General features: G+C 38.5%; 1 protein-coding gene across 1 annotated transcript in view; it reads left to right on the top strand.

Moving 5' to 3' along the window:
* The window catches only part of ptpn18 (protein tyrosine phosphatase non-receptor type 18), a gene marked incomplete at its 5' end in the record, with an annotated part of 21,474 nt that extends 10,142 nt beyond the window's left edge, over positions 1-11,332 (top strand). Inside the window, 12 exons of the mRNA XM_079175325.1 lie at positions 1-16; positions 524-592; positions 1,206-1,268; positions 1,905-2,047; positions 2,452-2,518; positions 2,766-2,843; positions 4,196-4,291; positions 7,396-7,439; positions 8,901-9,017; positions 10,162-10,382; positions 10,466-10,537; positions 10,664-11,332. The exon at positions 1-16 is cut by the window's left edge and continues 23 nt beyond it. Of these exons, the coding sequence (XP_079031451.1) occupies positions 1-16; positions 524-592; positions 1,206-1,268; positions 1,905-2,047; positions 2,452-2,518; positions 2,766-2,843; positions 4,196-4,291; positions 7,396-7,439; positions 8,901-9,017; positions 10,162-10,382; positions 10,466-10,537; positions 10,664-10,737 (1,060 nt within the window). The 3' untranslated portion in view covers positions 10,738-11,332. The remainder of the gene's footprint in view (positions 17-523; positions 593-1,205; positions 1,269-1,904; positions 2,048-2,451; positions 2,519-2,765; positions 2,844-4,195; positions 4,292-7,395; positions 7,440-8,900; positions 9,018-10,161; positions 10,383-10,465; positions 10,538-10,663) is intronic.
* Between the last annotated feature and the right edge of the window lie 2,206 nt (positions 11,333-13,538).

Below are 13,538 nucleotides of genomic sequence, written 5' to 3'. Positions count from 1 at the left end.
AATAGAAATGGGAAAGGTAAAAAATATTACCAATCATAAAAAAAATATAAATAAACATTATAACAATTATAATGAAAAATTATCAATTTTAATGAATATACATTTAAAGAATTTAAAATAGTAACAGATGTAATGAAAGCCAAAATGATACTTGGTGTTGATATACTTTCTATGTTTACATTCACTTCTTATTGCAGATAAATAATCTGTAACTTTAATAAAATAAACATCCTGACAGACAGATGATCTGATGATCAAATACATCACATGAGGCTTATCGGGAGAAATAATATGAAAATATTCATATGAATCCAGGTTCAGATGAATATATTCATAATCTGTCCGCTGTGAAAACGAAGAAATAAAATCTCTCATTTCATAAAATAAACAGAAAAAGACACAGAAAGTTGTACGAGTAAGAGTAAGAGAAGTTATTATTAATATTATTAAATGAAAGTTTTAATCTTTATCAACAGTAAATCAGATTTATTCAAATGAACTGTCGTCTTTTTGTTTCCTGCAGAAGAAGTGTGAGTGTTACTGGTCCCCAGTTCACCAGCCGGCTTCATTTGGACCCTTTACTGTCTGCAGCGTGAGAACACACACACACACACACACACACACACACACACACACACACTATCATTTCTAATTCTTGTGTATTTTTTATAATATTATAATTATCAGTAAAATGAACTCATATCTTAATGAATGAGTTATTCGTGGAGCTTCCTGTTGTTCTTTAACTTCTTTATATAAAGTCAGATAGTTTAGTCCAGAGGGTCTCAACCTCGGGGTCGGGCCCCTGCAGAGGGTCACCAGCTTAATGTTAGAGGTCCTGACATTAATAATGAAAGAGAAGAAGAAGAAGAAATCATAATTCTCTGTTTTCACTTTCTGGACTTTTCTCTCATCTTTGATTTTTAGAGAAATATTGACAATTTGTTATTAAAATGAAACCATGAGAGTCAGATAAATGTAGTAAAAAGTACAACATGTACCTGTGAGATGTAGTAGAGTAGAAGTATTAGAAGGTGTGAAATTGAAATACTCAAGTAAAGTACCTTAAAGTTGTACTTCAGTACAGAACTGAGTAATGAAGTAAATGTTCAGAGCTTATGTTCTTCATCACTGACTCAACACATTCATTCTATGATTGTATATTATGTATCAGTCTGTTATTGTTTTTGTTCCTGTGTCTCCAGCAGGAGGAGACGTGTCCTCATGAAGACATGGTGGTCAGAGTTCTGACCGTCTCCTACCAGCAGGTAACAGCTTCATCACGTTACAATCAAATGAAATACATGTTTTAACAACACAGCTGTTAGTTTGATTCAGACGGAGTTTCTCTTCTGATGTACCTACGCTAACAGTTTCCCCCTGCTTCCAGTCTTTGTGCTAAGCTACGCTAACTATGTCCTTTTTTCTGTTTTAATTTAGTGATACACTTTAAACATAAGCTACATATATATTGTTTGTTAGAAAGTTCTGTAAACTAAAACGCAGCAGGAATAAAACATGAAGCTTTTAGTCCACATGAGGTGGTGCACTGCTGCCTCTAGTGGTCCACATGAGTATTACAGCAACAAACACCATCCGACATAAACAAGAGAGAAAACCATTCAGATCAGCTGATAATAATCTGATTATTATATATATTATATATAATAATCTGATTATTATATATATATATTATATATTAAATTATTCTCACTTCCTCTCAGATCTTCATGTTGTTTCCATCAAAGTTTAGTCTGATGAAGATGTTTTGAGTCTTTATAGAAAAAAAAAGTCAGAACTAAGACTCATCACATCGTCCTCTTCCTCCTTTTCCTCCTCCTCCTCCTCCTCCTCCTCCTGCTCCTCCTCCTCTTCCTCCTGTTCCTCCTCCTCCTCCTGCTCAGAACAGTCGTTCAGTGACTCAGTATCAGTTCCTCTCTTGGCCGGATCACGATGTTCCCTACGAGGCTGCAGGAGTCCTGGACCTCCTGGAGAGAGTCAGGGAGAGTCAGGGAGCACACACCTCCCCTCTGCTGGTACACTGCAGGTACACACACACTCAGACACACACACACACACACACACACGCACACACACGCCTCTAAACGGCTGCTAATTTCCCGTCATTACTGAAACCTGTTTTTGCCAGCAGCACAGATCTCAGGTCAGATGGTCATTAACATTCAACAGGCTATAACACACGTATGACACACACGCACGCACGCACGCACACACACACACACACACACACACACACACACACACACACACACACACACACACACACACACACACAGATAGCAGGAGGCTGTGAATATGCAGCAGGTAACACCTGCTAACGATGGCACAGTTAACATGCTCCCTGCATCTGTTCCTGTGTGTGTGTGTGTGTGTGTGTGTGTGTGTGTGTGTGTGTGTGTGTGTGTGTGTGTGTGTGTGTGTGTGTCACAGTGCGGGCTGTGGGAGGACCGGCGTCATCTGTGCTCTCGACTACATCCATGACCTGCTGGTTACCAAGGTAACACTTTATCATCATAATTATAATATTAAATTATAATTATGATGATAAAGTTCTTTTTCTTCCTCCAGAACACATGAAACAATAAACAGCAATAACTGTCTGTGAACTGAATATAAATATTCTGAACGATATTCCAACTGTCACAAGTAAAAGTACTAATACAACAACAGAAACAGGATCAATATAAATATATAAAATATATGAATTATATAATGAATAATAAACAGTTGTTTGTCTCCAGCAGCAGATCAACACAGACTTCAGCATCATGCAGATCGTCCTGAACATCAGGAGACAGAGACCGTCTGCTGTCCAGACCAAGGTACTGATAGTACTAATACACACAATGATAGTACTAATACACACAATGCTAGTATTAATACAGACAATGCTAGTATTAATACACACAGGTACTGCTAGTATTAATACACACAGGTACTGATAGTACTAATACAGACAATGCTAGTGTCGTGTAGACATGTTAACGAATTGAGTTCGAGGCGTTTACTTAGATTCAAGCAACAGTTTTATTTATCACAGAGATATTAGCCGAGCAGTTAAACGTGCACGGTCCTAACAGTTCCTCTCCGGTTGAGAGCAACGTGAAAAGGCGCTTGGACACGGCAGCGCGGTAAGTTTTGTAGTTTCTCCTTAAAGGAGCCATTGGTCAAAGTCAAGGTGCAGGCGGGATCGATTTTAGCAGAGCGACGGCCTGGTTGGAGCGCTGAGCTTATCCGCTCACACCGGCTCTCGTCCGGGATCCTCCTTCGATGCATCATCAGTGTGTGTGTGAAAGCCTAACAGGCTCCAAAGTGTGACGTCTATGTTTTGCTATCTCAAGCTGTGGTACGTACTGTTCTCAGCTGGCAGTTTACTCCAAGATTTGATATCAGTGTATAGTTGCCCAAGCGTGTCCTTCAGAGTTACAGTTGTCTCATTCCTTTGTACAGGCGAGTGCTAGAGCGCCCCGCCTGGAGTTTTAAACCTTCATAACCTGTAACTCACAACTCCGCTAATTAGCACATGAAGCTCTGATTAAATTTATTTACATAACACTAGTACTAATACACACAATGATAGTATTAATACACACAGGTACTGCTAGTACTAATACACACAGGTACTGCTAGTATTAATGTACACAGGTACTGCTAGTATTAATGTACACAGGTACTGCTAGTATTAATACACACAGGTACTGCTAGTATTAATACACACAGGTACTGCTAGTATTAATACACACAGGTACTGCTAGTATTAATACACACAGGTACTGCTAGTATTAATGTACACAGGTACTGCTAGTATTAATGTACACAGGTACTGCTAGTATTAATACACACAGGTACTGCTAGTATTAATGTACACAGGTTGCAAAAAAGCAAAGATGGCGACGACCAAAAACGCTGAACTTGAGGCTTCAAAACATCCAGAAACCAACGAGAGTCGTCATGACGACGACTGAACAGTCTGTGGTTCTAACTGAAAGCGTTAACTGTCCGAATATTAGGATTAAAATAACAACACTGTGTGTTGGTGTTTTGTATTTTTAGCGATTAAAAGAAAGAAAAGATGGATACTCTCCGTATGAACTGGAATGTTTTGATGTTCCTGTGTGATGTGAAGTAAAACCCGCTGACGTCACGATGTGATTAAAGTGACTTCCTGTTTCAGGAGCAGTACCGCTTCATCTTCACTGCAGCCGCCTGCATGTTGGAACGAGTTCTCCGGTCGCCCGGCGGCCGGCGGCTCTACTGCAACACGTCTGAGGTAAAAAAACACACATTCAGCTTCACGTGAAAGAGTTAACGAGGCTGCTGGAGGAAGTGAGACGCAGAGCAGCTGCACAAAGAGGAAGTGTTTCTGTGAAGTTCCACTTCCTGTATGTAAATCCAGGGGAGACAGTTTAAGAGCTGGTTGTTTGAGAATCAGAGAGAAGCTGGTCAGCAAGGAACCCACTAAAGTAGGACAAACGTAGGACAAAAGGAGGACAAACATAGGACTAAAGGAGGACAAAAGGAGGACTAAAGTAGGACAAAAGGAGGACAAACGTAGGACAAACATAGGACTAAAGGAGGACAAAAGGAGGACAAAAGGAGGACTAAAGGAGGACAAAAGTAGGACAAAAGTAGGACAAAAGTAGGACTAAAGGAGGACTAAAGGAGGACAAAAGTAGGACAAAAGGAGGACAAAAGGAGGACTAAAGGAGGACAAAAGTAGGACAAAAGTAGGACTAAAGGAGGACTAAAGGAGGACAAAAGTAGGACAAAAGGAGGACAAAAGGAGGACTAAAGGAGGACAAACGTAGGACTAAAGTAGGACGCATGCTGACAGGTAGGTGAACCTTGACCCACATTCGAACATCAAAACATTACGATCACAACAAACTCTTTCTGGATTCCTTCAGATTGGGATTTGTCATTTAATCTTCTGATAAAGTCTCTTTATGTTGAAGATAAAACCTGCAGCTCATAAATAAATGTGACTATCAAAGAGGATTAAAAACTCTATTCAAATCCTCTACTGCTGTAAAAGTACTAATACCACATTGTACAAATACTCTGTTACAGTTAAAATACTGATGTCACACTGTGAAATACTTAACATCATTAACATTATTAACATTATTAACATCTTTGATGTCATTGGCATAATTCACATAATTAACACAATTAACATAATTAACGTAATTGACGTAATTGGCATAATTTACATAATTGGCGTAATTGGCATCATTGACGTTATTTACGTTATTTACGTTATTAACATTATTTACATTATTAACATTATTGACGTTATTAACGTTATTTTATACATTACATACTTTAAGCCTGTTTAAATAATCATAGAACCCTTTGTTTAATTCTTTGATTCCTAATCTGTTGTTGGTTTTATTTAATGTCTCACAGCTTTCATTTTGACTTTTCTTTGGTTGTTTCATTACATTATTAGGGCCCGAGCACCGACAACGTCGGGCCGCGAGGACCCTATTGAAACTGTAGGAATTATTATTATTATTTGTCTCCACGGAATCGCCTTTTTGGGGGCTTTAACATATCCTAAAACTCCTCATATTTGGCAAGCAAATCAGAACTGCGGGAAAATTTGATATTTTATGGGTCCAATGCTCGAGTTTGACAAAATTGCTCGCTAGCTCCCCCTAGAAGTCCGACCGGAGACGCCCGGCGACGCCTCTCACCTAGTATGTCCAATTTACTTAAAATTCAACACGTCCATCTCCGCCTATTCTCAAAAAAAGCCAATCAGACCCCTAAACTCTGCCAACTAAAATGTTCCGCCATTTTGAATTTTGTGAAAAACATATTTTTGCAAACTTCTCCTACACGCTGGGTCTGATTGGTGCCAAATTGGCTGTGGATCATTATTGGATGTATATCATCAGAGGAGATGACAATCTTGTTGATATCTCATTGCATTAAGAATATATGGACCAATGAACTTCAGAGGGGCGTGGCCATCTACAGCAATATATATAACTTCAAAACCATGTGGCCTATCATCCTGAAATCTGTAGCATATGTTCACATTGTGTCCTGTAACATACCCTCACATTTTCATTCCATAAAACCACTAGGGAGCGATACAGTAATATGCAATTCTTTAGCATTTTAGGGATTTTTCATCATTTTCAGGCATTGTACTTTAACGAACTCCTCCCACAGAATTAGTGCGATCGACTTCAAATTTGGTCAAGATGATCTAAAGACATTAATGATGAAAAGTTGCTAAAATGGTCTACTGACATTGGACGACCTTCATTTTATGTGGCGCCAATGTCACGCACATTTTGTGTCTCAAATTTGGTAAGGTAAGCTTTAAGACATTGATGATGCTTCATCATGAATATTGTGAGTTGACGTTAAACGCTGTTGCCGTGGCAACGCGTCATTCGCCATTAAAAATGAGGCTTATTTTTCTGTGACTTAGGATGCTCAACAAGCCTTGGAACTTTGCACAGGTGTCATAGGTAAAGAAAATAAATATTTCATATGGCTTTTTGGCTTGACCCTTTCAAATTGCCTCGATAGCGCCCCCTACAAATATAAAAAAAATGCAGCCCCAGTGCTACGTTTGACCTACATGTATGCAATTTGGTAGGCACGTGTATCACATGACGACCTAATAAAAAGTCTCTTGGGACCATGCTCACAGGAAGTTGGCTATTTTGATGTTTGTGTGAATTTGTCCTTGATTTCTAGTCGCCATACTTTAACGAACTCCTCCTAGGAACTTTGTCAGATCCACTTCAAATGTGGTCAGTACAATCTAAAGACCTTTGCTATTAAATGTGACTCAAAGCTTTACGTTTGATGGAATGGCGAAGCCGTGGCGTGGCGGCCATTGTACGTGATTCGCCGTTAAACAACAAGCTGATGTAACTCCACTGGACTTGCTCAAATCTGTCCCAAACTTGCCATACTTGATAACAGTCATGGCCCGAGGATGTCTACAAGACAACTTTCACTCACAGTCATAGCGCCACCTACTGGCAACAGGAAGAAACATCGCTGCTTGCAGCTTTAATGTTTAATTGTCTTTTGTGTCAGTCAGTGAGTACATCTACTGAGGCCTGAACACTTAGTCTTTAAATGTGCTTCATAAATAAACCGAATTTAACAGCTGTTTCACAATCATAAAACTAGATCGATTTATTAGCATTCATGTTCCCAGCTGTATATCACAATGGTTCCTAATAATGTGGTGAATTAATTGTGACCTGGATACGCAGCAGATAAGAGATGGAACAATTAACCAATTCATGAATATTTTATTTATTTAAGGTCTCTTGTTTGTACAATTTAAGACTTTATAAGATTTTTAAAGACCTAAAGTTCTTTCTGTTTGTTCACCAGCTGAAGGAACCCGAACAGAAAACCACGAGACCAGCTGCAGAGAGGTACCTCTCTTTCTGTCTGTCTGTCTCTCTCTCTCTCTCTCTCTCTCTCTCTCTCTTTCTGTCTGTCTGTCTGTCTGTCTCTCTCTCTCTCTCTCTCTGTCTCTCTTTCTGTCTGTCTGGCACAGAGAGACAGACAGATGGCATGTCTCACCCGTAGGTGTTAAATTAACACTTTCTCACCCTCCTTCTCCATCCCTCCATCCCCATATGTTACCACGTTACCATGGAAACGGAGCAGAGAGAGGAGGAAGGATATCAAAAATGAGGTGTTGAAGAAAATTGAAGGAAGTGAGGACAAGAAGAGAGGAGGATATGTAGGAGAGAGGAAGTGAAAGGAGAGGAGAAGGTGAGAGAGGAGGAGGAGAGGAAACAAGAAAGGAGCGCAGATGAAAAGAGAGGAAACAAGAGAGATGATGATGATGGTGGTGATGATGATGATACTAAAAACAGATTACACATCACATACTTTACATCAGTGTAACCATGACGACTGTGGTCACACGGCCGGAGCAGGAAGTGGAGAGCAAAGTGACTTCCTGTTGACGGTTTACTGAATCTGATCTGATACCAGACTGACGGCCTTTCTCAATACCAAGTACGGTCATGTGTCCTCAGGAGTCCAGACTCCAAAGTACGCAAGTACACGAGGTCAGCAGCGTACTTGATGACATCACCACCTCAGCTGGTCTCATGAGTTTGATCCGGTTCTTCACTGTGAAGTGTTTTTATATTCAAACTAAATATGACAACCCTGCTGTTTTAGTTTTCATTTAAAATAAATTAAAAAAAATAAAAATAAAAATATATATATATATATATATATATTTATATATACATACATATATAATTGTTCAACGTTAAAGCTAAATTAAAATATTAAGTTATTACTGTCGGTCCCTCTAGCGACTCCTCACATCTCTGAAATCAAAAAGATTTTTTAATCGGCTGAATCTTGACAAACCGACCACAGATTTGATGTTTAAACAACTAACTTCTCACCTAAAAACATCTTAAAATTACTTTAAGTGACTTAACAACAGCAGTATTTAGAAAGTTTCAACTTCCAGTTGTGTGATTTCTCCTCCGCCATTGTTTCCTGTTGCTGGTGCAAAATGCATTCTGGGATATTTGGCTGTCACAAGTACACACAAGTCACAAGTCCACGAGAACACAAGTTAGTTCATACATATTAATAATTGTATTATTATTATTAATAATAATAATAATAATATGTATCAACTAATTTATTTTTTTATTTATTTATTATCATTATTATTTTATTGTTTTTTAAATGATATGAATCGTCCTAACGACTGTGTGAGTTTCTGTTCTCTGTGATTTTAGTTCCATTAGAATTGTTAAACACGTTTACGGGGTTTTGAATGAAGTTCTCTGACTTTCTTGTGATATTTACATGTTTTGTATTTTGTCACAAACAGAAATGTGATTCATATTTTTCAGACTGTCTCAGCAGAGCGCCATGAACGACACGTACGCTGTGGTCAACAAGCCCAAACAGCCCCTCCCACTTGCAGCTGACCCCGCCCATTCCGTGGTAGCCACGCCCGGATTCAGCAGGTAAACCAACACCTGGAGGAACATTCAGATCAAAGTCTGCTTTATATTGTTTAGTCAGATTATAGTTATTATATTTGTATGGAAGCTCATTTCTACCAAGAAAAGAAAAGTTAAACATAATAGAGATAACAATATTAATAAAACATTCTGACTTTATAAGTCAAGGTTATAAATCTACATTAGATTATATTAGATATTTATAATACAAATTCTATTCATTCAGCACTTTAATACCTAACATCAGATTAGATATTATTTTATAATATTTTCTCATAATTCAGTTATTTGTTAGGCCTTTATTTATTATTATTTATTATTATTATTTATATATGCATATGCATATATAAATCATGAATACATAATAAGATTATTATTTGATATTGTTTCTTTTTTAAAAACAAGAAAATAAGACAAAGCGTTGCTTTGTTTTCATAACTTTTATGTTATAAATCTTATTGTGTCATCATTTTATTTTGTTATCTCTAAAATATATTTATTGGTAAAACATTTCACTGATCAATCAATACCGATGGTAAAAATGATTTATTTATTTATTATGATGCAACATAATAGCGATGATGTGGATGAGGATGAGGATGAGGATGGTGAGGATGAGGATGAGGATGGTGATGATGAGGATGAGGATGAGGATGATGAGGATGGTGATGATGAGGATGAGGAGGATGAGGATATGGATGGTGATGATGAGGATGAGGATGAGGATGGTGAGGATGTGGATGAGGATGGTGAGGATGAGGATGAGGATGAGGATTATGAGGATGAGGATGGTGAGGATGAGGATGGTGATGATGAGGATGGTGAGGATGAGGATGGTGATGATGAGGATGAGGAGGATGAGGATATGGATGTTGATGATGAGGATGAGGAGGATGAGGATATGGATGGTGATGATGAGGATGAGGATGAGGATGATGAGGATGAGGATGAGAATGGTGATGATGAGGATGATGAGGATGGTGAGGATGAGGAGGATGAGGATGAAGATGAGGATGGTGATGAGGAGGAGGATGAGGATGAGGATGGTGAGGATGAGGATGAGAATGAGGATGGTGATGATGAGGATGAGGATGAGGAGGATGAGGATGAAGATGAGGATGGTGATGATGATGATGATGATTTTTAGGGAACTGCCTTCGTCCCATCACTATGACAATGACCCCTCCGGAGCGGCGGCTCCTGTCTACAGCGTCGTCAGACCTCGAGCTAAACCTCACAGCCTGCCGCTCTCGGCCACGCCCCTCTATGACACGCCCCTCAGTGACACGCCATCGCCAACCAATCACAGGCTGGGGGAAGGGCTGCCGTCGTCGCTAGGCAACAAAGGGGAGTATCACCTGAGTCCAGGTAAGGAAGCAGAAGGAAAAAAGGAAAGGATGTGAGGACTGAGGTGTGAGGAGGTGAATAAGACTGTTCTCTCTCTCTTCCAGGTGACGATGAGTATGAAGACTTCTCCTCTTCTTCCCGTGACATCACCGGCCTCGACTCACCTGGTGGCATCGGTCAGTACACCTGTACACCTTGTCACCTGTACATCTGGTCACCTGTACATCTGTACACACATATATATACATATATATTTTATATATATATATATATTTGTTTAAACGTGTTTTTGTCTCTTTCAGGGTTTAACTGTCGGATTCAGAAGCCCAGAGGACCCAGAGATCCTCCAGCTGAGTGGAGCCGACTGGAGAGATGAACTGGTTATTATTATGAGATGATCTGTTTATTATTATGTTATGAACTGGTTATTATTATGAGATGATCTGGTTATTATTATGAGATGATCTGGTTATTATTATGAGATGAACTGGTTATTATTATGTTATGAACTGGTTATTATTATGAGATGAACTGGTTATTATTATGTTATGAACTGGTTATTATTATGAGATGAACTGGTTATTATTATGTTATGAACTGGTTATTATTATGAGATGAACTGGTTATTATTATGTTATGAACTGGTTATTATTATGAGATGAACTGGTTATTATGAGATGAACTGGTTATTATGAGATGAACTGGTTATTATTATGAGATGAACTGGTTATTATTATGTTATGAACTGGTTATTATTATGAGATGAACTGGTTATTATTATGAGATGAACTGGTTATTATGAGATGAACTGGTTATTATTATGAGATGAACTGGTTATTATTATGAGATGAATTATTCTGACCGTCACTGTGATCTGATGTAAATATTTAGGATCTTTATGTGAAACATCTTTCATCAGTCTGTGGGTTGAAACTTTTAAATGCAAATTAATTATTAAAATACAAAAATCTCTGAACACATCTTTAAATCATCTTTAATTCTTAAACGAGTATTTAACTTGGAATGAGACACATTTGAATGCTCATTAAATCTAAAAGTAGTAGTAGTAGTAGTAGTAGTAGTAGTAGTAGTATTGTTATTACTATTATATTTATTATAGGTATTATAACCGATCAAATAACTTAAAGATTATCAGATTGTTTTTAAAATATAATTATGACAGTAAAAACTTTATTTATACAGCATTTTAATCAAACATTGTTACAAAGTGTTTTTCATGGTGGAACCATGATTAAAACATGTCAGGAGGAAGTACTTCAATACTTGAAGTATCAAAAGTAAAAGTAAAGTAAAAATAAGAATTTTTTTTTCTGCTGTGAGAATTTTTTTATTTAATTTGTAAAAAATCTGTTTAATAATCAGCGTCAACGAGACAGAATGACGCTGAGAGAAAGTCACGAGAAACATGTTTAAATGAGCAAGAAGTCCAGAGTGTGACGATGTCATAACAGGAAGCCAACAAAACCTCGATGACATCACTATGACATCATCAGCGCAGAATACGATGCAGCTTTCAGAGGCCGAGCCGATAAGGAACTTTGTTTCAGAGTGTGTTGGTAACGTTTACTCAAGTACTGTCAGGTAGTACTATTTGGAGGTACTTGTACTTTCTTTCGACTGCTACTCTACTACATCTCAGAGGTAAATACTGTACCTTTACTGCAGTAACACAGGAGGCGCTCAGTTCCACCAATGACCACCAGGAGGCAGCAGAGACACATAAACTGTGAGTGTTTATAGTATATGATGAAGTTACAGCTTCAAACACACACACACACACATACATACATACACACACACAGACACTATCCAGAGACAAGTTTAAGAGAAAGAACACACACAGGAAGAAGGTGGTTTCAATTATGTGTGTGTGTGTGTGTGTGTGTGTGTGTGTAGGAGTGTGACATCATCAGGTTACGAACGATAGCAGGGGTGATTCAGCACACACACAACCTGTACAGCCTGCTGTAACTGTGTCGTGTGTTTTCATTGTGTGTGTGTGTGTGTGTGTGTGTGTGTGTGTGAGTGAGTTAAATCCTTTGCAACCACAGGACCTTCCTGTACTCCCATCATGCTTTGTGTAAGCACAGGACTCTTCCAACACACTCACACACACACACACAGACACACGCACACACTTGTTCGTCACTCATGCTAATCCTCAAAAACCACTAAGTGCAACTCTCTCACTGCCTGTGTGTGTGTGTGTGTGTGTGTGTGTGTGTGTGTGTGTGTGTGTGTGTTGCCACTTTGCCTCACACACACACTCACAGGTCATGGGTGTTGGCTATGTTAAAGGAGGAGACACCACAGACGTCCAGAGAGAAGAGAGAAATAGACGGAGAGATGAAACACAAAGGTGATGGTGGAGGAAGAGTGTGTGTGTGAGTGTGTGTGTGTGTGTGTATGTGTGAGTGTGTGTGTGAGAGTAACATACAGAAGATGTGAGGTACTTTACTTGAGTCTTTTTACTTATTTTTAGTTAACAGATTACTTTTTGCATGACTGATGTGATCTCTATCTCATCTCTCTCTCATCTCTCTCTCATCTCATCTCTCTCTCATATCATCTCTCTCTCATCTCATCTCTCTCTCATATCATCTCTATCTCATCTCATCTCTCTCTCATCTCATCTCTATTTCATATCATCTCTCTCTCATATCATCTCTCTCATATCATCTCTATTTCATCTCATCTCTATTTCATATCATCTCTCTCTCATATCATCTCTCTCTCATATCATCTCTCTCTCATATCATCTCTATTTCATCTCATCTCTATTTCATCTCATCTCTATTTCATATCATCTCTCTCTCATCTCATCTCTCTCTCATCTCATCTCTATCTCATATCATCTCTCTCTCATCTCATTTCTCTCTCATCTCATCTCTCTCTCATATCATCTCTCTCTCATCTCATCTCTCTCTCATCTCATCTCTATCTCATATCATCTCTCTCTCATCTCATCTCTCTCTCATCTCATCTCTATCTCATATCATCTCTCTCTCATCTCATCTCTTTCTCATATCATCTCTCTCTCATCTCATCTCTATCTCATATCATCTCTCTCTCATATCATCTCTTTCTCATATCATCTCTATCTCATATCATCTCTCTCTCATATCATCTCTCTCTCATATCATCTCTCTCATCTCA

This window comes from Pholis gunnellus, assembly GCF_910591455.1.
Source record: "Pholis gunnellus genome assembly, chromosome: 2".
In the NCBI taxonomy this organism is placed as follows: Eukaryota; Metazoa; Chordata; class Actinopteri; order Perciformes; family Pholidae; genus Pholis; species Pholis gunnellus.
This window is presented reverse-complemented; position numbering and strand designations above follow the sequence as displayed.